General features: G+C 39.3%; 2 protein-coding genes across 10 annotated transcripts in view; both read left to right on the top strand.

Moving 5' to 3' along the window:
- Positions 1–15,987, top strand: part of RPA1 (replication protein A 70) — a 37,975-nt gene extending 21,988 nt beyond the window's left edge. For both annotated transcript variants that reach the window (XM_071676607.1, XM_071676606.1), the window contains exons 10-14: positions 638–772; positions 2,408–2,516; positions 6,300–6,541; positions 10,166–10,360; positions 15,536–15,987. In XM_071676607.1, coding sequence (XP_071532708.1) covers positions 638–772; positions 2,408–2,516; positions 6,300–6,541; positions 10,166–10,360; positions 15,536–15,643 — 789 coding nt within the window. In that variant the 3' untranslated portion in view covers positions 15,644–15,987. The remainder of the gene's footprint in view (positions 1–637; positions 773–2,407; positions 2,517–6,299; positions 6,542–10,165; positions 10,361–15,535) is intronic.
- A 3,205-nt stretch (positions 15,988–19,192) lies between these two features.
- Positions 19,193–26,963, top strand: part of LOC139756800 (uncharacterized) — a 75,869-nt gene continuing 68,098 nt past the window's right edge. For 5 of the 8 annotated variants that reach the window (XR_011714445.1, XR_011714440.1, XR_011714441.1 and 2 more), the window contains exons 1-3: positions 19,193–19,291; positions 21,273–21,381; positions 25,127–25,238. Coding sequence is in view for 2 of the 8 variants with exons in the window: in XM_071676604.1 (XP_071532705.1) it covers positions 21,274–21,381; positions 25,127–25,238 (220 nt within the window). In the remaining 6 variants the exon portion in view is untranslated. The other 3 variants (XR_011714442.1, XR_011714444.1, XR_011714443.1) reach the window with 3 other exon arrangements.

The following is a 26,963-nucleotide window of genomic DNA, read 5'->3' as shown; positions in this document are numbered from 1 at the left end:
AACAAGGAAGCAGCCATGATCCTGCATAGGTGGTTTGCAAAGGGTTGATGAAGATTGGCACTTCCTCACGAAAGTCATGAGTGCATGGGAGGTCCTGGTGCAGATATTCTCAGGGAAATATCCCATGCATGTGGGACACCACTGTGGAGAGAAAGGGGTTTTCATTTTTCTAAAAAAAAGATTTACAGGTGTATAGTTATTTCTCTAACATATTTATTTAGATATATAAAACACATACTGTGGCCTGTGTAGCCATATTGTACAATGGTGTGCTGTATTTAGGATTTTTTTTTACCCTAGCCATTTCTACTAATCTTTGCCCTTACCCAGAGTAGCAGCACTTCATTGTAGTAAGTTGCCACCTATGTGATTTCTAACAATGTTGCATGTCATAATGATCTTTTCAGTATCAAGAATTGACTGCTTTGAAAACTGTGTTGTCAGAAATTTGGATTAAACAGTGAAGGTATTATCTGAATAATGAACTTTTATTATTTGGCAGCGAAAAAAAAAAAATCATATGTATCATCAAACTGTTTTGTTGGCCATTGAAGGTCAGCTTCACCTGAATTGTTGCTGAGCAAGTGGCATAATTTTTTTTAGGTGAAAATCATGGTTTGTAACATTAATTGCACAGGTACGATTGACACTCTGGGGAACTGGGGCAGAAAATTTTGATGGATCACAACAACCTGTCCTTGCTGTAAAGGGTGCAAGATTGTCAGACTTCAATGGATGTTCTTTGTCACTCCTCTCCTCATCATGCCTTCAGGTAAGTGATGATTGTAATATTTGAATCCTGTTGCATGATGCCACAAAGAGTGACATCTGATTTTGTTTTAAAAGGGTGGGTTCCTATGCTTACATCTTTTTGGATCTTTACGATAAACTCCTGGAACATCTGTAATTCAACCACACCTCCTCTCCTGTCACCTAATCAGTCTTTTGCTAATTCTCCAACTGATAAAGCTGCTTTTTTTATATCTCGTTTTCCTTAACCTCAATCTTAGATGATTATTGTTCTCTGTCCCCATCTGTCACTGAACCTTCCCCTTCCCCTTGGGTCTTTCAAGTACACTTCCAGCTCCAGGTAGACAAGGCAGATGTCGTTTTAGATATCTTGGAGTGGACTTAGCAGCAAATAGAACCATGGACTGGAAGTGAGTCACGGGGTGGGGAGTGGGTGAAGGTTCTGAAAATGATAAAGAATGTGTGGAAGGAGAGATCATTATCTCGGAGAAAAAAAATTTATGTTTGAAGGAATAGTAGTTCCAACATTGTTATATGGTTGTGAGGCATGGGATATAGATAGGGTTGTTTGGAGGAGGGTGGATGTGTGAGAAATGAAATGTTTGAGGACTGTATGTGGTGTAAGGCGGTTTGATCAAGTAAGTAATGAAAGGGTAAGAGAGATGTGTAAAAAGAGTGTAGTTGAGAGAGCAGAAGAGGGTATGTTGAAATGGTTTGGGCATATGGAGAGAATGAGTAAGGAAAGATTGGCAAAGACAATATATTTGTCAGAGGTGAAGGGAACAAGGAGAAGCTGGAGACCAAATTGGAGGTGGAAGGGTGGAGTGAAAAAGATTTTGAGCGATCAGGGACTGAACATACAGGAGGGTGAGAGGCATGTAAGGAATAGATTGAATTGGAATGATTTGGTATGCAGGGATTGACATGCTGTCAGTGGACTGAACCAGGGCATGTGAAACGTCTGGGTTACACCATGGAAAGGTCTTCGGGGTCTGGAAGTGGATAGGGAGCTGTGGTTTCGATGCTTTACACATGACAGCTAGAGACTGAGTGTGAACGAATGTGGCCTTTTCTTTGTTGGTTTTCCTGGCGCTACCTCGTTGAGACATGGGGTAGCGATGCTGTTTCCTTTGGGGCGGGGTGGCGCCAGGAATGAGTGAAGGCAAGTAAGTATGAATGTGTACATATGTATATATATACTTATATATATGTTTGTATTTGCACATTTATGGTTGTTTATGTATGTATATATGTATATGAATGGATGGGCCATTTTATGTATATGTTTGTATATGCACATTTTTGGTTGTTTATGTATGTATATATGTATATGAATGGATGGGCCATTTTTCGTGTTTCCTGGCCATACCTCACTGATGCAGGAAATGGCGATCAAGTATGATAAGTGAATATAAGATAATATTATGCTCTCAACATTCCTCTTATTCCACCCTTCCATAAAAACTTGCATCCTTTATAAAAGTGGTTGTAAGCGCATCACTTTAGTCAAAGGCCACATACACATTTTATGGGAATATTTTCAGAGCTGAGGTCCCCATCCCCAACTCAGAAGGTTAGGAAAAAGGGCAAGGACTACCACCTCTGAGAGATAGACTTACCACCATTGCTAATAATGATTATCCCTATTGTATTACAGATTAACCCTGACATTCGAGAGGCCCACAAACTGAAAGGATGGTTTGATAATGGGGGGAATGTTGCAGATACTGTAAACCTTTCAAGTCAGAGAGGTGCAGGTGGTGGAGGTAATAATGTGTTGATTGTTATTACTTATTCATTCAATTATTTTTAGAACCGAACTCCATGATTTTAAATAAATTTTGAAAACTATTAGTTCCGGAAACAACAGTAAATGAATATTAGCAAAAATTTTATTTTGATATTAACCTCAAGATTTATTTTCAGAATGTATTGAAACCATAGGCAGAAAAGGTTGTCTAAAGATCCTTACAATTTTGAACTATAAGGGGTGGGGTTGTGAATCATATTTGCTGAAGATTCAAATTAAAGGAGGGGATATTACACAGGGCAGTATTTTGCTATTTTCTGATACAGTACATTGTTTATAGGTGATTATTGGTATTAACCCATGCATAGCTGCTACCACAAATGTTATATGAATGCTGAGAAATAATGCAATATATGTGCTGGTTAACATTATTTAGATCTGATGATCTTAAAGTGTATTCACTTCTTCAATTTTTAGATTGCTTTCAGTTTTCTTGCAGATTTAAACTATGGTATTTTCCTTTTGTATACTAATCTAGCCTTCTTGTCTCTTCTGCTGTTGAGAGTATTTTTGCACAAAAACAGAAAGTTCAGAAGAAGCTGTAATGCCATGTAGACCATGGCTCTATACAAAAGCTTGGCTGGGACTGAGAATTAGGGTCAGATTTTAGCTGCTTCACACGGGCATGGGTGAACATTTCATATCAGATTTGCAATATCTTTCACTTATCCTAATTTGACAAAAGGTCAGTCACAATCAGTTTATCAGGGGGTTGATCTGTGTTTTGATTGTCATAAATTTGTCCAGAATATATGAAGTTCCAATTTATAAAGTTCTGAGATAGTGAAATTTTAATATCTATATATTAGCAACAGTCTTTCTTTGTCTATGGAAAAGTTAACATTTGACTGTAACTGTTATGGTTAGGTCAGTGGTATTGTGGTAAGATTGATGAAGGTCTTAGTTGTAAAGTATTGGAATAGAGTATATGGCTGAGAAAATACCCATCCCTCACTTGGTACAGGAGTTATGTTTTGTGAAATTCTCACACAAAAAGAGATCACATAATAACAAATCAGTTAACATGCATAGAAAACTGGGATGTGTGTAACATTGTATGATGTGATGTCACAAGTATGTTTTAACTAGATTTTAATCATATTAGGACATTAGGAATTACCACAAAGATTAGTAGAAATTTCATTTACTAAATCTGGGACATTATATCTGCGAAGAGTAAATCCATGCTCACCAAAATAGAGAGGTTCTCTTCCATTTATCTGCTGATTCTGGGGTAGAAGATGCTGCTTGATGTTTGGATGCCATTTTAACAAACAACACAGTGGGCTGCAGGCAATCACAATTGCAGGTATATTCAAATGCATAAGTAGCACAGATTCACACACAACTGTGGTAACTGTGAGACTAACCAGCTGGCCGGAACTTAGCACTCCACACGGACCCACACATACTCCCCCCCAACCAACCCTTGCAAAATTTTTGGCTCACTTCTACCACATACCACTGCATAGTAGCAAATGTTGAATGCATAAAACGAGGGACTGGTAGGAGTAGGTTCCTCACAGAATAGCAAAATCACATTTAGTGATCCTGCATAAAGCAAGGGATGGGTGTATTTTACAAGTTGTTCACATCCTACATGAGGCCAGAAGTAGAATGTTTCTTTTGGTCCTCAGACCTAAGGAAGCACAAAGAGCTTGTAGAGGAGATTCAGAGGAGGGGGGGTAACAAAGATGGTACCAGAATTAAGAAACATGACTTAACAGAAAAGGCAAGAAGCTTTGAATTCGTCCATCATGGAAGAGTGAGGGGTGACCAGATTGAATGATGTAAGGATTAAACAACCAGAGGATGTAACATGAATTTAAACAGGAAGAATGTTGAAAAGATGTAAAGATGTACTTTTATAGTATGAGCAATTGATGAATAGATTAGTCTGAATAAGGAAGTAATGAATGTAAACAAAGTTGTATGATAGTAAAGAAGGTTCAAGAGATAGTGCCCCATGAGTGTAAGACTCCTTCTGCAGTTGTAGAAATAGGAGCTTACCTCTGGTTCCATTTAACAGTAGTGAAGCTAGGTGGAGCTTTGACAATCTGTGTGCAGGTGGGAGGGAGAAGAGTTAGCTTTAGGACCCTAGTAAGTATTAAATCTTAGTATAATAGTATCAGGAATTCAGACACAGGAGTCTTTTTTGAGTGAGTACAGAAGAGTGACTAGTTGTTTGCCTGGTGAAAGGTGTTAAGCATGAAGCATGATTCAGTTTTTTTCTAGGAAGAAATTCTTACAAGTTAAAGATAATACCAGAGTTTGAGAAATATATAGCATGGAGGAGCAAACAATGATATAGTATCAAAGAGTATGATGCTCTTTGCTGTAAGTAGGCTATCAAAGGGTTTGATGCTCTTTGCTGTAAGTAGGCCACTATGTCATCTTGAGTGACTGATAGTCATGTGATGGATACCAGTAGAGTAATACTAATTATTTTTCGTTTTACCATTACCATAAAACCACTGCATGGCCTTGGCTAAACCACGCTTGACCAGAAATGGATTGGGGAATATTTGGACGATTGTGGAGCTGGCCAGCTTTTAGACACTTCAGAATTAAGGGGAATTGAATATGGTAGGATTTTGTATGCCAAAACCAGACTGAGAGTGATTGAAACAAATCAAAGTAAAGAAGAATGAACAAATCATCTAGCAAGATGAAAAGTGGTATGAGGGTTTTTAGGTTTGTGAACCACAAATCAATGTTGGACCAATCGTTGTAGTGTTATTGGTTGTAAAAGTTTTTAATAATGAAAGCACTGGATCAGAATGCATCTGAAAGAGCAAATAAAGAAACTGCAAAGTGATCATATACTGGATCTGTAAATTTGCAGTGGATAAAGAAAAAATGCCTTTTATGGTTAGCATTCTTTCAACCCTACTCCAAGGGATAAAAAGTTTTAGATTTGTTGTGAGATTTGGATTATAGTCACTTCTAGAGGCATTAGACATGGGAGAATGAGTAAACGAGGTTAAAAAGTAAAAGGATTGTAAAACTATCATTGGGACTGATAGACTGTAAAGTGTGCTTTCATTATGGAAATGTATTTGCCAGATGGTACTAAAACAAGTCAAGAAACTTGTATCTTATGAGGGTTTATCTATCTGTCTATATCTCTGATGCCAATTCCATCTGGGAAGTCCCATCACTTATCCTTTTTCTCACATGCCTCCCTCACATACACCATTACCCCATTCCAAACATTCTTCCCTCATTTCTTCCCCACCAGTACTCTTCCTCTCATATAACTCCCTTAATCATTCTGTCATACACTCTCCTTGTAAACTCCCCATCTTGCATTCTTTTCACATACCCAAACCACCTCAAAGAATTACATTCAGAATTCATTCCCGTTGCATTCCTTGCTATACCAAATCTCTCGTACACTCCCACATTACTTTCTTCATTCCATTTAGTCATATCACATGTTCATGAGGGTATGTATTCATGAGGAAAGACAGATCAGGGATTGAGAAGGAAAAGAATAAATCCATCAAAGAGGAAAAAAAGGAATGCTGAAAGAGACTGAGTAGACTATCTTAACATGCAAAAAGAAGCCAGGTATATCAAGTAGCTATCCTATTCATATCCTGAACATCATTTCCAGAATGCTGAATTGAAAAAGAAAATGTTTCATGTTCTGAGAGTTGATACTGAATAGTTACTTTATCCTCTAACTTAAGTTTTCAAGTGTTACAGAATTATTAATGAACATTGATTTTCTCAGGCTCCGGGGGTAACTTCATGACATTTGTGGAAGCTAAAGCTGCAAACCTAGGAGGTGGAGACCAAGCTGATTATTATACAAACAAAGCATCCATTGTATTGATGCGCAAGGAAAATTCTCTCTACCCTGCTTGCCCATCTGATAGTTGCAACAAGAAGGTTATTGACATGAACAATGGCCTCTACAGGTGTGAAAAGTGCAACCGCGAGTATGACACATTTAATTGGAGACTTATGTTATCAGTAAGTTATTTTCTTTTATTTTAGTATTATTGTTATACTTAATCGCTCTTTCCCGCATCAGCATGGTAGCTTCAGAAAACAGATGAAGAATGGCCCATCCACTCATGTACGCCTTTATATAAATAAAACACCCATACACGCACATATATATATATATATATATATTTGGTAAACAGAGAAGAGGTAGTGAAAGCTTTGCGGAAGATGAAAGCCGGCAAGGCAGCAGGTTTGGATGGTATTGCAGTGGAATTTATTAAAAAAGGGGGTGACTGTATTGTTGACTGGTTGGTAAGGTCATTTAATGTATGTATGGCTCATGGTGAGGTGCCTGAGGATTGGAGGAATGGTGCATAGTGCCATTGTACAAAGGAAAAGGGGATAAGAGTGAGTGCTCAAATTACAGAGGTATAAGTTTGTTGAGTATTCCTGGTAAATTGTATGGGAGGGTATTGATTGAGAGGGTGAAGGCATGTACAGAGCATCAGATTGGGGAAGAGCAGTGTGGTTTCAGAAGTGGTAGAGGATGTGTGGATCAGGTGTTTGCTTTGAAGAATGTATGTGAGAAATACTTAGAAAAGCAAATGGATTTGTATGTAGCATTTATGGATCTGGAGAAGGCATATGATAGAGTTGATAGAGATGCTCTGTGGAAGGTATTAAGAATATATGGTGTGGGAGGCAAGTTGTTAGAAGCAGTGAAAAGTTTTTATCGAGGATGTAAGGCATGTGTACGTGTAGGAAGAGAGGAAAGTGATTGGTTCTCAGTGAATGTAGGTTTGCGGCAGGGGTGTGTGATGTCTCCATGGTTGTTTAATTTGTTTATGGATGGGGTTGTTAGGGAGGTGAATGCAAGAGTTTTGGAAAGAGGGGCAAGGATGAAGTCTGTTGGGGATGAGAGAGCTTGGGAAGTGAGTCAGTTGTTGTTCGCTGATGATACAGCGCTGGTGGCTGATTCATGTGAGAAACTGCAGAAGCTGGTGACTGAGTTTGGTAAAGTGTGTGAAAGAAGAAAGTTAAGAGTAAATGTGAATAAGAGCAAGGTTATTAGGTACAGTAGGGTTGAGGCTCAAGTCAATTGGGAGGTGAGTTTGAATGGAGAAAAACTGGAGGAAGTGAAGTGTTTTAGATATCTGGGAGTGGATCTGGCAGCGGATGGAAACATGGAAGCGGAAGTGGATCATAGGGTGGGGGAGGGGGCGAAAATTCTGGGAGCCTTGAAGAATGTGTGGAAGTCGAGAACATTATCTCGGAAAGCAAAAATGGGTATGTTTGAAGGAATAGTGGTTCCAACAATGTTGTATGGTTGCGAGGCGTGGACTATGGATAGAGTTGTGCGCAGTAGGATGGATGTGCTGGAAATGAGATGTTTGAGGACAATGTGTGGTGTGAGGTGGTTTGATCGAGTAAGTAACGTAAGGGTAAGAGAGATGTGTGGAAATAAAAAGAGCATGGTTGAGAGAGCAGAAGAGGGTGTTTTGAAATGGTTTGGGCACATGGAGAGAATGAGTGAGGAAAGATTGACCAAGAGGATATATGTGTCGGAGGTGGAGGGAACGAGGAGAAGAGGGAGACCAAATTGGAGGTGGAAAGATGGAGTGAAAAAGATTTTGTGTGATCGGGGCCTGAACATGCAGGAGGGTGAAAGGAGGGCAAGGAATAGAGTGAATTGGAGCGATGTGGTATACCGGGGTTGACGTGCTGTCAGTGGATTGAATCAGGGCATGTGAAGCGTCTGGGGTAAACCATGGAAAGCTGTGTAGGTATGTATATTTGCGTGTGTGGACGTATGTATATACATGTGTATGGGGGTGGGTTGGGCCATTTCTTTCGTCTGTTTCCTTGCGCTACCTCGCAAACACGGGAGACAGCGACAAAGCAAAAAAAAAAAAAAAAAAAAAAATATATATGCATGCACACATTCATACTTCCTTGCCTTTATCCATTCCTGTCACTACTGCACCCCACAGGAAGCAGCATTGTCCCCCCCCCCTTCTCCTTTTAAGTGAGGTAGCGCCAAGAAAAAAAAAAAAGGCCACATTTGATCACACCCATTCTCTAGCTGTCATGCGTAATGCTCCAAATCACAGCTCCCTATCACACATCCAGGCCCCACAGACCTTTCCATGGTTTACCCCAGATGCTTCACATGCCCTGGTTCAGTCCATTGACAGCACATCGACCCCAGTATACCACATCGTTCCAATTCACTCTTTTCCTTGCACGCCTTTCACCTTTGTCTATGTTCAGGCCCCCATTGCTCAAACTCTTATTCACTCCCACTTCCCCTTGTTCCCTTGCTCATTCTCTCCATATGTCCAAACCGTTTCAGTACCCTCTTCTGCTGTCTCAACTGCACTCTTTTTATCACTACACATCTCTCTTACCCTTTCATTACTTTTTTGATCAAACCACCTCACACCACATATTGTCCTCAAACATTTAATTTCTAACACATTCACCCTCCTTTGTACAACCCTATCTATAGACCATGCCTCACAACCATATTACATTGTTAGAACTACTGTTCCTTCAAACATACCCATTTTTGCTCTCCGAGATAACGTTCTCTCTTTCCACACATTCTTCAATGATCCCAGAACCTTCATCCCCTCCCCCACCCTGTGACTCACTTCTGCTTCCATGGTCCATCCACTGCTATGCCCACTCTGTTATCTAAAACACTTCACTTCTTCCAATTTTCTCCATTCAAACTCACAGCTCAGCTAATTTGTCCCTTAACCCTACTCGCTGTTATTCACATTTACTCTCATCTTTCCCCTTTCACATCAGTCTCTAACTTCGCAGATTTTCACACAAATCAGCCACTAGTACTGTATCATCGTCGCACAACAAGTAATCCACTTCCCAGGCCCTCTCATCCCCAACAGACTGCATACTCACTCCTCTCTCCAAAACTCTTGCATATACCTCCCTAACCACCCCATCCATAAAGAAGTTTAATAACCATGGGGACATCAGACACCCTTGCCGTAGACCGACCTTAGCTGGGAACCAATCACTCCTCTTCTTACCCCACAATGATAGGGAAGTTGAAAGAAAGTGTGTGAACTTAACTGTGGCATAGAAATAAGTCATATTTGATTTAATGGACTTTCAGCATTAATGGACTCCCCTTCCCCCATTAGTCTATTAAATCGAGGGTTTATTGTATTCCCTGCGTGTCATAGAATGTGGCTAAAAGGGGTGGGAGTGGGATGCTGGAAATCCTCCCCTCAAGGTTTACTTATCCAAAAGGATGAACAGAGGTGGGGCCAGTCATCTGTTCTTGAACGCTACCTCACTAACGTGGGAAATAGCAAGTATGGAAAAAGTGAATAAATGTATGTATATATGTACGTGTGTGTTAACTAATCGCTGGTGATAGGGGAGAAACAATACTGCCCATGTATTCCCTTCATGTCATAGTAGGTGGCTAAGAGGGGCAGGATTAGATGGCTGAAAACTTCCCTTCCTGTATTACTTTGTAAAAGAATGGACAGAGAAAGGAGCCAAGTGAGTATTTTTCCCTCAAAGGCTTTGTTATCTGTTCTTGATGCTCACATGGAGAATTATGAGCATGTATAAAAAAAAATGTTAACCATAATGATTGTTCTCTTTTGACAGGCCAATATTGCAGACTTTACAGACAATTTGTGGATAACAGCATTTCAAGATCAAGCTGAGGTTATGCTTGGAATTACTGCACAAGAACTTGGTACCATGAGAGAAAGTAACCCTGAAGCATTCCAGAGCATCTTCACAGCTGCAGCATTCCAAACTTTTACTTTCAAACTACGTGTCAAAATGGAGACATATAATGTAATTCTGATAATCTTTTAACTACGTGCTTGTCACTTCTGTGTCTGTCTGTCATCATCATTTTTTTCTGTCTATTAGCATGGATCACACTTATAAAAGCATATCTTAAGTTTTCACTTTGCATATTAAGATAACTTGTCTGTTAAAACTGAGGTCTCCATTATTTTTTTATATTTTTTTTATTATACTTTGTCGCTGTCTCCCGCGTTTGCGAGGTAGCGCAAGGAAACAGACGAAAGAAATGGCCCAACCCCCCCCAATACACATGTATATACATACGTCCACACACTCAAATATACATACCTACACAGCTTTCCATGGTTTACCCCAGACGCTTCACATGCCTTGATTCAATCCACTGACAGTACGTCAACCCCGGTATACCACATCGCTCCAATTCACTCTATTCCTTGCCCTCCTTTCACCCTCCTACATGTTCAGGCCCCGATCACACAAAATCTTTTTCACTCCATCTTTCCACCTCCAATTTGGTCTCCCTCTTCTCCTCGTTCCCTCCACCTCCGACACATATATCCTCTTGGTCAATCTTTCCTCACTCATTCTCTCCATGTGCCCAAACCACTTCAAAACACCCTCTTCTGCTCTCTCAACCACGCTCTTTTTATTTCCACACATCTCTCTTACCCTTACGTTACTCACTCGATCAAACCACCTCACACCACACATTGTCCTCAAACATCTCATTTCCAGCACATCCATCCTCCTGCGCACAACTCTATCCATAGCCCACGCCTCGCAACCATACAACATTGTTGGAACCACTATTCCTTCAAACATACCCATTTTTGCTTTCCGAGATAATGTTCTCGACTTCCACACATTCTTCAAGGCCCCCAGAATTTTCGCCCCCTCCCCCACCCTATGATCCGCTTCCGCTTCCATGGTTCCATCCGCTGCCAGATCCACTCCCAGATATCTAAAACACTTCACTTCCTCCAGTTTTTCTCCATTCAAACTCACCTCCCAATTGACTTGACCCTCAACCCTACTGTACCTAATAACCTTGCTCTTATTCACATTTACTCTTAACTTTCTTCTTCCACACACTTTACCAAACTCAGTCACCAGCTTCTGCAGTTTCTCACATGAATCAGCCACCAGCGCTGTATCATCAGCGAACAACAACTGACTCACTTCCCAAGCTCTCTCATCCCCAACAGACTTCATACTTGCCCCTCTTTCCAAAACTCTTGCATTTATCTCCCTAACAACCCCATCCATAAACAAATTAAACAACCATGGAGACATCACACACCCCTGCCGCAAACCTACATTCACTGAGAACCAATCACTTTCCTCTCTTCCTACACGTACACATGCCTTACATCCTCGATAAAAACTTTTCACTGCTTCTAACAACTTTCCTCCCACACCATATATTCTTAATACCTTCCACAGAGCATCTCTATCAACTCTATCATATGCCTTCTCCAGATCCATAAATGCTACATACAAATCCATTTGCTTTTCTAAGTATTTCTCACATACATTCTTCAAAGCAAACACCTGATCCACACATCCTCTACCACTTCTGAAACCACACTGCTCTTCCCCAATCTGATGCTCTGTACATGCCTTCACCCTCTCAATCAATACCCTCCCATATAATTTACCAGGAATACTCAACAAACTTTTTTTTTTTTTTTTTTTTTTTTTTTTTTTTATACTTTGTCGCTGTCTCCCGCGTTTGCGAGGTAGCGCAAGGAAACAGACGAAAGAAATGGCCCAACCCCCCCCCCCCCCATACACATGTACATACACACGTCCACACACGCAAATATACATACCTACACAGCTTTCCATGGTTTACCCCAGACGCTTCACATGCCTTGCTTCAATCCACTGACAGCACGTCAACCCCTGTATACCACATGACTCCAATTCACTCTATTTCTTGCCCTCCTTTCACCCTCCTGCATGTTCAGGCCCCGATCACACAAAATCTTTTTCACTCCATCTTTCCACCTCCAATTTGGTCTCCCTCTTCTCCTCGTTCCCTCCACCTCCGACACATATATCCTCTTGGTCAATCTCTCCTCACTCATTCTCTCCATGTGCCCAAACCATTTCAAAACACCCTCTTCTGCTCTCTCAACCACGCTCTTTTTATTTCCACACATCTCTCTTACCCTTACGTTACTTACTCGATCAAACCACCTCACACCACACATTGTCCTCAAACATCTCATTTCCAGCACATCCATCCTCCTGCGCACATCTCTATCCATAGCCCACGCCTCGCAACCATACAGCATTGTTGGAACCACTATTCCCTCAAACATACCCATTTTTGCTTTCCGAGATAATGTTCTCGACTTCCACACATTTTTCAAGGCTCCCAAAATTTTCGCCCCCTCCCCCACCCTATGATCCACTTCCGCTTCCATGGTTCCATCCGCTGACAGATCCACTCCCAGATATCTAAAGCACTTCACTTCCTCCAGTTTTTCTCCATTCAAACTCACCTCCCAATTGACTTGACCCTCACCCCTACTGTACCTAATAACCTTGCTCTTATTCACATTTACTCTCAACTTTCTTCTTCCACACACTTTACCAAACTCAGTCACCAGCTTCTGCAGTTTCTCACATGAATCAGCCACCAGCGCTGTATCATCAGCGAACAACAATTGACTCACTTCCCAAGCTCTCTCATCCCCAACAGACTTCATACTTGCCCCTCTTTCCAGGACTCTTGCATTTACCTCCTTTACAACCCCATCCATAAACAAATTAAACAACCATGGAGACATCACACACCCCTGCCGCAAACCTACATTCACTGAGAACCAATCACTTTCCTCTCTTCCTACACGTACACATGCCTTACATCCTCGATAAAAACTTTTCACTGCTTCTAACAACTTGCCTCCCACACCATATATTCTTAATACCTTCCACAGAGCATCTCTATCAACTCTATCATATGCCTTCTCCAGATCCATAAATGCTACATACAAATCCATTTGCTTTTCTAAGTATTTCTCACATACATTCTTCAAAGCAAACACCTGATCCACACATCCTCTACCACTTCTGAAACCGCACTGCTCTTCCCCAATCTTATACCTCTGTAATTTGAGCACTCACTCTTATCCCCTTTGCCTTTGTACAATGGCACTATGCACGCATTCCGCCAATCCTCAGGCACCTCACCATGAGTCATACATACATTAAATAACCTTACCAACCAGTCAACAATACAGTCACCCCCTTTTTTAATAAATTCCACTGCAATACCATCCATGTATACTACTTTTGTACAAAAAATGCTTCCATTGTGTACAATCCTCAGTAATTCTTCTAACTTCATCTGAATTATCCCAAACCCTAATCAGATTTATCACTACATCTGTTCTTTTCTGTGGTCTACCTCTCCTCCTACCTGCCATGTATTGTACATGGCCATTCCTTGGTGAAGACTTTTATTTTTGCACATTTTGTGACTTCTTAGTGCCTTTTAACCTCGTATCTTCATCTTTTTCTGTCATTCTGATTCCAGCTATGCTAAGTAGAATATACATATCTGCTACTCATATTTTTTTTTATATCATGGGTTTGACATTCACATATCGGGACTGAGAGTCATACTCCTTAAAGCAAGCTAATTGCACTCATAATGCTCTTTTTTTCCCATTCAATAGCACATTCATAGCACACCCAGGTGTGCATGGCTGCTTTTAGCTTTCACACCACCATCCTTACTTAATTTCTCTCCCAGATATTTAAGCCTCCCATGTATTTCTATTGAAAATGAATAAGAGGGGTGGAAGGCAGGGGCTGGAAACTTTCCCCTTCTTGTATTTCAGCTTCTAAAGACTCAGGTTGATGTCTGAATGTTTATGTAACCAAGATGAGAAGAAGGGAGAGATAAGTGGTATGTTTAAGGAAAGGTCCCTGAATGTTCTAACTCTGAGAGAGAAAGCTCAGGGGTAAGGGGGAAGAATAGTTTAGAAGTGTTGTAAAGCTTAAAGTCAGGGTTAGTGTAAGGTAAGAGCTTAGTAAGGACTAGCACTTCTGGTGAGGGAGAAGAAGTAGGAATATATGAAGGAGTGTCATGAAGCAAGCACTAGACTGTTTTAGGTGAAAATGAAAGTGGGTTACTAGAGTTGGGTGATTTTTAGTGTTTAAACACCTGGCAGCAAGAAGACAGACAGAGGCAAGTGACTGTGTCTGCAGTTTTGGTGCAAGAGATCAGGTATTAGTGATGGAAGGTTTCGATTAAAAAAGGGTAATGTGGTAGTTGAAGATATTCAGTCTTGAGGTATTCAGTAAGGTAAGTTAGAAATGGTGAACATGGTGCTGAGTTGGATGCAAGGGTCTTAGAGGTAGGGGGCAGGTCTGCAGTCCTGTTAGGGGTTCAAGGGGTCAGATAAGTGAGTCAGTTGCTGCTTGCTGATGACACAGCACTGGTGGTGTGTGAAAGGAGAAAGTGTAGAGTAACTTTGAATAAATGCAAGGTTGTTAGGTTTAGCAGGGAAAAGAGACAGGTTACTCTGTGTGTCATTTCGATAGGGGAGAAAACCTCAAGGAACTTGGGTGCTTCAGATACCATGGAATGGACATGATTACAGTTGGAACCATGGATTGGAGAGAACCTCTAGCATGTGGGGTGTTTTAGATACTGTGGAATGATTACAGTTGGAAGTTGAAGTGAGCCATATGGTAGATGAAGGGACTTAGGTCTTGGGTGCATTGAGGAGTGTGTGGAGAGAGAGGGCATTCTTAATGAGGGCAAAGGCAGACATTTTTGAGTTATAGTAGTACCAAAAGGTCCTGGGTGCATTGAGGAGTGTGGAGAGAGAGGTCATTCTTAGTGAGGGCAAATGCAGGCATTTTTGAAGCATGGTAGTACCATATGAGCAAGGGCTCTAGATGAGAATGTAGTGTGAGTGTTGATAGCTAACTGATAAGAAATAAAGTGGCACAAACATGAACAAAAATAAGACTAATTTTTTATTCACTGCTGCTGCTGTATCTTGCTCATGTAGGTGGATCTCCTTCTTCATAAATGGAAATGAAATTATGGGTGATAGATGAGGTAGAATTAGTTATGAAAAAGATTGATAGACTCTATTCTTTGTATATATCTAAAATTTTCTAGAACTAACAGTGACTTATGTGTATATAACATAATCGTTCCTCTTTTTCCAGGATGAGACCCGATTGAAGAGCACAGTTGTAAGCTGTAACCCAGTGGACCCTAAGGAATATAATCGCCGTCTGATTTCTGAAATAAAGCAAATGTCTGGCCAAACATAAAGTGAGCTTCCATGTGTGTAGCTATCTTGACACAACTGTGTTTAGAAAACTTGTGGTTATATGATTTTTGATAAATTTGTAGTGTGTTGAACCTTATTTTTTTCCCTACAGTATGCTATATTTTATTGTCTTGAAGGTGACTGATAAAAATCGTTTTACATTTAATGGTATAACCTGCTATAAATGATTTGTTTGTATGTCTTATTTTTTGTGAAATGATATGTAACTTTCATTGGTGTGTAAATTTTGGCCAATACTTAGATACACATTTGATTAGTGGAGAAATATTTAGATTGTATCCCCTTCGAGGTCAAGTGAAGATTGAAATGCATGTTTACCACACAGTTAGTCTTTTCTTTCATGCTTGTATGCTGTTTCCTGCATTATTGAGATAGCACAAGGAACAGATGAAGATAGGCTGCATTCATACATCCATTCTATTGTTTTGTGCAGTGCACCTAAACTTTATCCTTCTATCCCAACCATGCTCCACAGATCATTCCATGGTTTCCCATACCTGCTTCACATGCCCTGGCTCAGTCTCGTGACATTACATTGACCCCTGCATACACAATCCTTCCAATTCACTCCTTTTCCCCTTCACTTCTGATGCATGTATCCTCTTTGACAACCTCTCACTCATTTTCTCCATATGTCCAAACCATTTTAGCACCTTTTCCAGCTTTCTCAACCACACTCTGTTACACCTCTCATTTACCCTTTATTTCTTTCTTGATCAGATCACCTCACTCCACATATTGTTCTCAAACATTTCATTTCCAATGCCACCTTCCTCCACACATCCTTATATTGAATCCATAACTCACATCCATATGACACTGCAGGGGGTGCTATACCCTCCCAGATAAGGACCCTTTTTTCCACATATTCCCCCATGTTCCAAGAATCTTCTACTCCTCACCCAACTTATGACCCACTTCTGCTTTCATGGTTCCATTCACTGCCAAGTCCATTCCCAGATATCTAGAGCTCTTCACTTCCTCCAAATTTTCTCAATTTATGCTCACACATCAACTGACTTGTTCCTCTGCCCTACTAAGCCTAATAACCATGCTTTTATCCACATTTACTTTCAACATCCTCCTTTCACACACTTTGAAACTCAGTCACTGACTTTTCCAGTTTCTCACTCAAATCTGCCACCAGATCTGTGTCATCAACAAATAACTAACACTTCCCAGACCTCCAACATACTGTATACTTACCCCTTTCTCTCCTTAAATTTATCTCTCTTAGCAACCCATCCATCACACACCCCTACTGCAATCAACAAACAAACCAAAGAATTGTATGACATCTATCAAGATGTTTCAGTTAAAGGTGTCCTTGTAACCAGATATCTTGATCATTCAAATGGAATTATCTCCTACAAACTACAAAGTGAAGACGAGAAAAATCTCAGATTTATATCCAAATATCATCAATGGTAAAAGAATGACATAGAAAGTTGACAGCAAAAGAATGAATACAAACATGAAGATTATGATATTCAATAACCCAGAAATCCTTTACAGGGTAAATATTAGCTAAAGATGCATCATCATGACAGAAATGGATGTGTTCGAATGAGGCCATTTCTTCTCCTGTTATGGCTAATGTAGGAAATGGGGGAACATGGAAAAAATGGATAATGATGTCAAACTATACACCAGTCTACACAAAAGACAACTGCAGGAGTAATTATAGAAATTCTACCCATACAAAATTAACTCATAATTATGGAGATAAGAACACTGATAATGGTTGCGATAAATTTAGCAGAAAATATATGAAAAAACAGGCTTTACTGAAGGAATGTAAACAGAATCTTCCTCGAGATGTTTCACTGAGACACTAAAGAGCTTCGGCTTTTAATGAATGCTTGCCAGCTCAGCAGTTACAAGCTATTCCTTTACATAAGGGAAAAAAAACAGAATGCATTACTGCCCACTGACATTCCTGAAACTTTATTACCTGTATGATGATGGAGGATCAAGTGCTTCATCTGATGTGTTTAAGAGCATCATTCTGGTGTTCTCTTGAAGGAGCATCATTTGCATGCTTCATCTGAGAGGAAACATCACCTGGATGCATCTGTGGGGCTCCTTCCTGGGATTATTCTTTGAATGCTCCTTTTAGGAAGAATCCTTTGGACACAAACTTGAATGAACACAGATGGTGCTTCAAAGAATCAAAAATCAAGAAAGTGTGAAAATGCTCAAACTGAAACCAGCTGGTTTTGAGTGAAGTAGTGAGAATGAGTCCTTAGATGAGGTCATGGTAGATCCAACCCTGTTACCTGGCTAAGGCAAACCCAACAGCTTAAGGAACTCCTCACCATAATTTTTTTCACGTTTTTAAGATTTTGCTTTTTAGTGGTTAATATTTGACACTGGAAGTGTTGAACGTGGTACCATTTCGGTGATAATGTCTTACTGAATGAAGCCTCTCGTTAAGATAATTTTCTTGCAAGAAACCAAGCTTAGAAATGAGTGATATCCCTTGGATATGATTTGAATTCTATAGACCTAATCTTCCAGCTGGTAATAGAGCTGAAGGTGGAGCTAATATTTTTGTAAACTCGAAAATCAATTGTAGTGTAGTTCCTTTGAGACCTACATGACAATTGACAGCATTTGGAGGATATTTGAAACAAGAAATAATTACCTGCTTAATATAACTCGCTCAAGAAGAAAAAAACCATGCAAATTGATATTGAAAATGTTCTTAATAGTGTGAATGGGTAAAAAGTAGCAACTAAAGCTTGAAAGCAAGAGCCATGAATATATTCTTAACTAGTTTCGACATTATCACCTGCAAGGTAACTTTGTTGCCCACACTCATTTATGGGACTTTTTTTTATGCGTAATTTCCGTTAATTGAAGATTGATATGAGTGACGATGTTGCTAAAAGTTTTGAAGTTGATATTACGTCTCTATCCCTCAGGAGAAGGTAAGTAAGTAATGGTGAGCTTGTATTACTCATAATGTACATAGAAACGACAAAGATTCGAGATATGTTCGGCTGCCACCGACTTTTTTCTGAAAATGGTTAACGTTGTCTATTATCTTGGTAATGGAATATGCGCAGCAGCATTCACATTCTCTAAAGTTGAAAGCCTTTAGGCAGTCGCTGGTGAGCTCCATGTGAAACATAATTATAACGAGTTTCTGAGGAAAAAGATGTCGAGAAAAAAATCTTGTAATTGTCAAAGACAAATGAACGGAATATCATACTTTAGAATCAAGTTATTAAAGGTATAAAATACTTTTGCGTTAATGTAATGTTCAAGAAATGTAGTGTATCCTCTCAATTAAATCATTTGAATTTCCCGGCAGAAATTTCGTGCACCATCCTCGCCATCTGGTAGGTGGACATCTGCATCCGAAAGGAAAAAATGTACGTAATGAATTTTAACTATGCTTTTGCTTTTATGCATCATATTTGGATTAATGATATAAAACCAATATCATAAAATTAGACCCCATATTTTATTAGGGTTTTTCCTCTCTGATTTATAAAATGAGTGTAAAGAGAAAAATATGACTATTTCGTAAACGTCAGACATAGCTGAAAACAACAAGTCTAGCACAAGCCGATAGTTTCATAGGATATGAGGAGATTTCTCTTATATTTTCATCAATAAGGTAAGTGGTGGAGCAATATTATCACGAAGCTGGTGCGTTTTCGGTGATTTATGATACTTATTTTTGAATTGTATTGGGCATCGAGTCTTTTCATGTGGATCCATCGGCTGAGTCAGCGTACCATAGCAGCTCAGATCCACGTTTTCATCAAAATATTGAAGTGGAGTATGTGGAATGCCTCTTATCTTATATTCAGCCAATAATTAAACATTGAGTGCCACTTTCTTCACCTAAGAGTCAGACTTTTTGGATTTTTGCGGAGCAAGTGTCCTCATATAGAATACTTAGGCAGGAATGTATATTAGTCAATGGAGTAACAGCTAAACATGCATTTCTGTTGACAGGTGAATGAGGCCGTATTAAAACCTAAACAAGACATTGTAAACCTTTTAATTAAAGCGTAAGAAAAGTGATTAAGTCAAGGCAGTTAATAGGATGGTAATTTACTCGCACTGGAAGCCTAATCCTAACCAGGCATGTTTTTGTTTCCCCGAGTACTATTTAACGAGGATGCTTCCTTGCTGGATTTCTCATAGTTTTATTTGGAAATTGTTAAACAATTCGTTAAATGAGAAAGTTATGGAGACAACGTCAAAATTGGAGTATCAAATCCCGGTCAGGGATAAGAAGAGCTGGATGTATTTCTGGTGACTCGTAGAGAATAAGCTGAGGGTAATATCTTTTTATTTATTTCCTTTGGCTAAGTAATTAGAATATAATAGATAATCCTATGCATTGCTTTGGAGTAGTATGGTGGGGGAACTGGTTCATATATTAAGCAACGCTAGTAAGTTGATAGTAGGGAGGGCCCTGAACATCAGGTAAATTTTGATGCATAAATGGTTAAATTACGTTTACGGGCAAATGGAAATCAATAAAATTGATGTCATAGGAATTCCATAGAGTAGATTAATGGAACCGTTGATCGTATATAGCAATTTGGACGCAATTAGGGTAGCTTCATACAGAGAATGTTTGGGCTCTGAACCTCATAGAAAAAAAATGTCTAGTTGAGAGCCTCGTTTAAACCAACTTGGGAGTAAATTGCTATTTAAATGCTAAAGAGCTGTACGAAGTGCGTTGGGATTACGGAAATATCTGAAACATCATTTGGATCTTTATGCTATATTGCATGATGTACATAAGGTTATATGTCAGTGAAGCTTGGAGAGGGGTGGGGGATCATGAAATGAAAGGTGTAAAACACTTGCAAAATATCAAAAGAACCTATAAAAAGCTCCCACAGCAGTCGAAATTGCAGCATAGATTTACTAAATTCGTGTGTTAAGGATACTGCTGTGGTGTGTGTGTGTTTACATTCCCACACCCGTGTTGTGGGTGCATTTTTTCGAGTGTTGTAGGTATATTTTGCCACTATTATTGAAAGTACAGATAACTTTTGACTTCTGTGGGGAGATTAACCAGTTAACTAGTTTAACTGTTACCTATACTTTCATAGATTTATACTGTTCATCAAAATCATGTTCCGCAGGTTCTGTAATCACAACAAAACATATAGGGCACGTTTAACATAAGTAGACAATTTTTCAGAGCTAGGTTTGATATAAATCTAAAGAAGCTAAATGGATTTTAAGGAAAGTCTGTCTTAGGAGCATAAAATACAGTGTTGTTGCCTAATATCCCAGGTACTTTTAGTCTCATTTTGAGTCAACCTATAAACCTTACATTGTTCATACTATTTTTTTTCACCAGAAAAATTTTGATGCTTGTCTACTTTGTCTTTTCTCTCCATGTCACCACAGGTATTTGTGGACTTCTGTGGTTTGAAAATGTATTTTCAATACCTTTGCCTTCAGATTTTACATATTCTCTGTATTTTTCATCACTTTTTTAAGCTGGGACATCATACCCTTAACTCCTGCCCACCACATGGATATACTTCCTCAATAGTTTTTTCCCGATTTTACTCAGAAAGGATCCATAACATCCTTTTATCAAAATGTTTTAATGTTTTTTTCAGAATGGAGGATGCAGATGTGAAGCAGCTTATATCTCTAATTGAGTCAGCTCAGTTGCAATATGAAGTGGATGAGGCTGGCACAGTGTCCATCGTGTGTGACCCAGTTCAGGTAATTACTGTAATGATTTTAATAGTGGATGTTACACCATAAGTGCTATATAGTTATACTGTGTGACACTGTTTACTGCTTATGTATCCATTTTATCCTTAAGACAAGCAGCAGATAAAAAGAAAACTTAGTTTGTCATTCTTTCATATGGTGACTTGATTAACTAGGTACTATCCCATGTGGAGATCCATATATTAAAAACAAGCATTTGCAGCAACCTTGTGGACTGACATATACATTCCATATATTCTCTTACAGTTCGTCTTTATGACCTGGGATCTCACACCTTTTTGTCACTCCTATTGGAGATTGAGAGAAATGCTGTGAATGCCTTTGAGTGGCTGTTCAGACATCCCCTCTGGAGCTGTTTGCTGTCTAACACAGGACACATAAAAATCACTCGTCCTCCTCATCTCAGTGAGGTGGTGGCCCCAGATGATGACACAAAAGCAAAGGGTCCATCCATGAATTATGTTTATATGTTCCTGGTGTGACTGCTTGACTTGTTCCTACTCCTGACCCATTCCAATGAAATGCCTTCTTCTAAAGATCACACAAACATACTCAAGATCAGCTTATAACCCTGTGTCATTGGTAGGGAAGCAAAAACAAACCCCAAGGTCTACCCAAGGTCTAAGGTCTCATGCCTCATCTACTGTACTGATGATATATCTAGGGAACCAAATTAGAGCATGATTACCAAGAGAGTGTCCAGTAATATGTCATGGGCTTCCTCTTATGGAAGCTCATCAGAGCTTTGTCTTCATTGCAGAGAATGCTGATTTTGCTGGTATTTTACTCGACTTTATTTGAGATCCTTTCAGGAACCATTGTTAGTGGCAAGGGAGGCTAAGATAGATCCTGTGGCCTAAGGTTCCCATGTCCTTTTTAATGAATTGCTGATTAAAAACTGAACTGAGTTTGAGGGTATCTGATAAGGGAGAATCTTTAAGATTCCTTATGTGACTGTTTCTTATAGACCCTGAATAGATATTTGGTTGTATAGTGAAGTGCTTGGAAAAAATCAGGTAACACAAGAGTTGATGGTCTATGAAGAGGTTATTTACAAGGGGACATTATATTACAATGTCCTAAATTTATGATTTTACCAGATGTCAACTGGTAATGAAAACAGAGCTACTTCTAATGGCTCCTTGTTTGTTATTCAAAGTCAATGAAGTTTTGAGTCCTGCTTAGGCCAAGAAATAGAAATTTAGTTTGTGTTTTAGGCTAGAAACCAAAAGAGGCTGGAGATGATTTTTTGTCCAGCCCAGTTTTGTGGCTGGCTTTATGGGGATTACCGTAACTGACTTACCATATTATTATATACTTCCCATGGCAGGTACAGTTGTCTTGAACAGCTCTCCAACATGAAGGATGTTTTGCTTTCCATTAGTGGCTTGACATCCCTCAAGTCCACGAGTACATTGTTTGAATATCATCCTTTACCAGAATTTGCACTTGTGAATAAATAGGGCAGGTCTTCTCAGGTTTGTCAATACTAGATATGAAAATAGGATAGGAAGATGAATTTTTTTTCATGGATTGACATTGACATTGACTGATGTAAGAATCTTTGTGTAGGGGGAAGGTCATATCATCAAGATAATATCCTCTACAAAAGAAGACTTGGAATCTCTTGAAACTAAGTACAAAGGTACATTTTCAAATATACATATCAATATGATAATGAGCATCTGTCTGGCTGAACCTTAAGATATGTGATATCTCATCACCAGTTAGAATGCCTCCTAAATCAAATTTATTTAGATGAAAGAAAGAGAAGCACTTGATTCATCTTTATAAAGAGCTTTGTGAAGTTTTGGAATGGCAGTCCAAGAAATAAAATCTAGACACCCCATGGCTTAGAGAACCCATGTGGGCCAAATGATGGTTTTTATACACGTATACAGGTGCATTAGGCTTTACATGAAGTTACCAATTTCATAAGGACCACATAGAGAGGGAAGAGTGAGGGTTGGCTTGATTACAACCTTTTTAGTTCTTAAACAAGCTTGATGATGTAGATTAAAGGAAAGTCTTTATAAAGACAGGAATAGTACAGCCAGAGGCCATAACACGAGATTAAGGAAGAAACTTGTTAGACAAGATGTAAAAAGTAGTTCTATGGTATGATAGTAGTGACTAAATGGAGTAGACTGAGTTGAGAGGCAGCAACTGTGGACAGCATACAGAAGTTAAGAAGTTGTGATAGGAAAGAAATCTCCCTTATGTACACCACAAATAAATAATTGCAAAAGGGTAATTTCAGAAGCATAGGTATGGACAGAGGCTCAGAGTTGCTTGCATATAAACAGGACAGTCAATTTTTAATGGACAATATGTATGTGCAGTGTTTAGTGAAAAAAATCCATGTTATATTCATCCTCTTTGGGAAATTGTGGTACATTTTCTGCCCTAGCAGAGGTTGTGGTATTTGTGTTGATGCCTTATCAAGGTCAAGGACTATTTTGTCCCTAAGTATACTAAGATCAGCAGCTTCCCAGGATCCCATAATTAGGAGTGAATCCTCGGATTTCCCTCTTTGCAAACACTTTGATTTTTTTTTCATACTGTTTTGTCATATCCTGCATTGCAAAAGAATGGCAGGAAAAGGTGAACAACCTCATTTGTTTACATCCACTCTCTAGCTGTCATATATAATGCAGTAAAACCAGAGCACCTCTATCCACAGCTAGGCCCCCCAGATCTCTCCATGGTTTCATATGCTGTGTGTGTGTGTGTGAGTGGATGGGTCTTTCTTCATGTTTCCTGGAGCTACTTTGCTGATGTGGGAAACGGCGATCAAATGTAATAATATTAAGATTGATAGACACTCGTGTTTGAAGATGGCTGGTCCAATCAGGTGTGATCCAAGTATCAAGCTGAGAGCTGGGGGGTTTAGGAAGAAAGACTTCAGGTTAACATGATGACCTGTATGCAACCTGAGAGCACCATTGACATGTCCTGCCCTATCAAGGGTTGGACAAGATGGTTAGTGTCCCTGATTTGGGAAGGTAACCTCTGCCTTGGCCTTTCTGAGGAACTTTTTCATGGAAGAGATCAGCATTAGAAGTCTTTAACACTTCAAACATGTCTGTTAATGATGCCTAATCAAGATGTTGAGGATCAACCATGTGTTGTCTAAGGATTTCTGCCTTTGAGACAGACAAACTCTTGTGTGCCACAATGTTTGTTGCCATACTGTGGCCTCTTTTTGAGATTTGTTTTTTTCCACTTCTCATCCTCTTCCATGTTGGTAGACTCAAGAGACTTACAAGATGAGCTGACTCTTGAAGTTTAAAAATTTGCTCTTCACTTGAATGCAGTCCTGCAAGCATTTTTCTCAGATTGCTGATTCCCTCCTTAACATCCCTTCTTATTTAAAATCTTTCTTTCATCTGAGGTTGACCATCATCGGGTTTGTATCAGTGCTCAAGAATTGAGGCATGTTGTTACAAGTTTCCAAAACTTAAATATCTTCTTTGTTTTTAGCCAGACTGGCTTTAGATAAGGAATATTTGTAATGCAGAGCTGGTTTAAGTTTCACTAAAAGCATAGAGTAAATTATAGCAAAGGAATAGAATAGCCAGAGGCCATAAAATAAGATTAAGGAAGAAATGACCTCAAGAGATAAAGTTGATTATGCTCTCTTAAGGAAGTGTCTGTAAACAGACCATGAATCGATATATAAGTGAAACTGATATGAATAGTTTTGATATTTTTGAAATCTCATTATTTTCAGCTTGTGGGATCATCTGAGGAGATTGATGGCACTGTTTTAGCAGCAAATGAAGATAACAATGCTGCAAGCATTCTTAATCAGAATTTAGAAGATACCCTAGTCACTGAGGAAGGTATTGGCTTGCTTGTATATCTTGATGCATGACTGCTAGATTTTAGGGAATGGCTTATAAAGTAAAATATTTGTCATATGATTGGGTAACTTGCACTAATATGTGATTAGTTTATAATTACCCCAAGACAAGTTTTTATGAAAGAGTCCATGTTATGCAGGACCGTTCTAAAGGCTCCTGCATCCCAAGGCTGTGTTTCTTCCAGTAACAGGAAAGTGTAGATTCCTTTGGATTAAAACATTCTTCGATGAGACTGTACAGCCTCGTCAAAGATGACTTTTTACTCACAGTTTAATCTGAAGCAAGGAATAGAGTGAATTGAAATGATGTGGTATACCAGTGGTTGACATGCTGTTAATGGACTGAACCAGGGCATGTGAAGCATCTTGGGTAAGTCATGGAAAGGTCTGTCAGGCCTGGATGTGGATAGGGAGCATTACACATGGCAGCTAGAGACTGAGTGTGAATGAAAGTGGCCTTTTTTGTCTGTTTTCCTGGCGCTACCTCGCTGAGGCGAGAGGTAGTGATAGTATTTTCTGTGGTGCGGGGTAGTGACAGGAATGGATGAAGGCAAGCAAGTATGAATGTATGCATGTTTATATATGTCTGTGTATGTATATGTTGATATGTATATGTGCATGTATGGGCGTTTATGTTTACAAATGTGTATATGAGTGGATAGGCCTTTCTTCTTATGTTTCCTGGCACTACCTTGCTGACACGGGAAACAGCAGTTAAGTATAATAAAAAACAGACAAAGAATGGCCCATCCGCTCATATACACGTATACATAAACACCCATACTTACACATATACATATCAACATATACATACTTATACATATACAGACATATACATATATACACATGTACATATTCATACCTATACTTATGTATAGGTATGTATATGTGCGTATGTGGGCGTGTATGTATATACATGTGTATGTGGGTGGGTTGGGCCATTCTTTCGTCTGTTTCCTTGCACTACCTCGCTGACGCGGGAGACAGCGACAAAGTTTAATTAATAAAAAAAAACATTCATACTTGCTTGCCTTTATCCATTCCTGTCGCTGTCCTGCCACACAGATGAGTAAAAGATGCAAGTGTAGAAGTTTATCCTACTATAATGTTAGGAGCAATGCAATTTGCATTACAGAGGATGCAACATCTTCCATTTAAAGGGATGCAACATCTTCTATTTAAAGCTCACATGAAAGGAGCATATAAAGTGACTGAAGATCAAGTAAACCAACAGAATCTTACCAGAACGCAAGAACTTTGTATTCCTAGATTGCCAGAAAGCCTTTGATACTGTCCCAAAACAATTAAACTTCCTTGATTCTTTAGAGCCAGTGGGATTAGGGAACCCAATTCTGCAAAGATTTAATTTGTACCAAAGTTGCTTGCCTGTATGCACTTGATCCACCCCATTGTTTTGGGACTGAAGTTGATAAGAATAACATAATCAGTTTTTAAGAAAGCAGCAGAGGCGAGCTACCTAAGTACGCCACTAATCTAACTATCTCATAAAGAAAAGTGGATGAAATATGTTAGGGGAGCAAGCTGGGAATGGGTAAAGAATGGGATCACTAGAGTTCCATATTGGAAACACCACTGTTTCTGGTCTTTGCAAATGTCTTGCCATATGAAGTAAAATTGTAGCCAAGTATGTCTTCTAGCAGTTCCAATTTATGAATGAAGGATGCATTGAGATATGTAGTATGTT

This window comes from Panulirus ornatus, chromosome 23 (assembly GCF_036320965.1).
Source record: "Panulirus ornatus isolate Po-2019 chromosome 23, ASM3632096v1, whole genome shotgun sequence".
Classification (NCBI taxonomy): Eukaryota; Metazoa; Arthropoda; class Malacostraca; order Decapoda; family Palinuridae; genus Panulirus; species Panulirus ornatus.
Note: the sequence above shows the minus strand (reverse complement) of the source record. Positions and strands in the feature narration are given on the sequence as shown.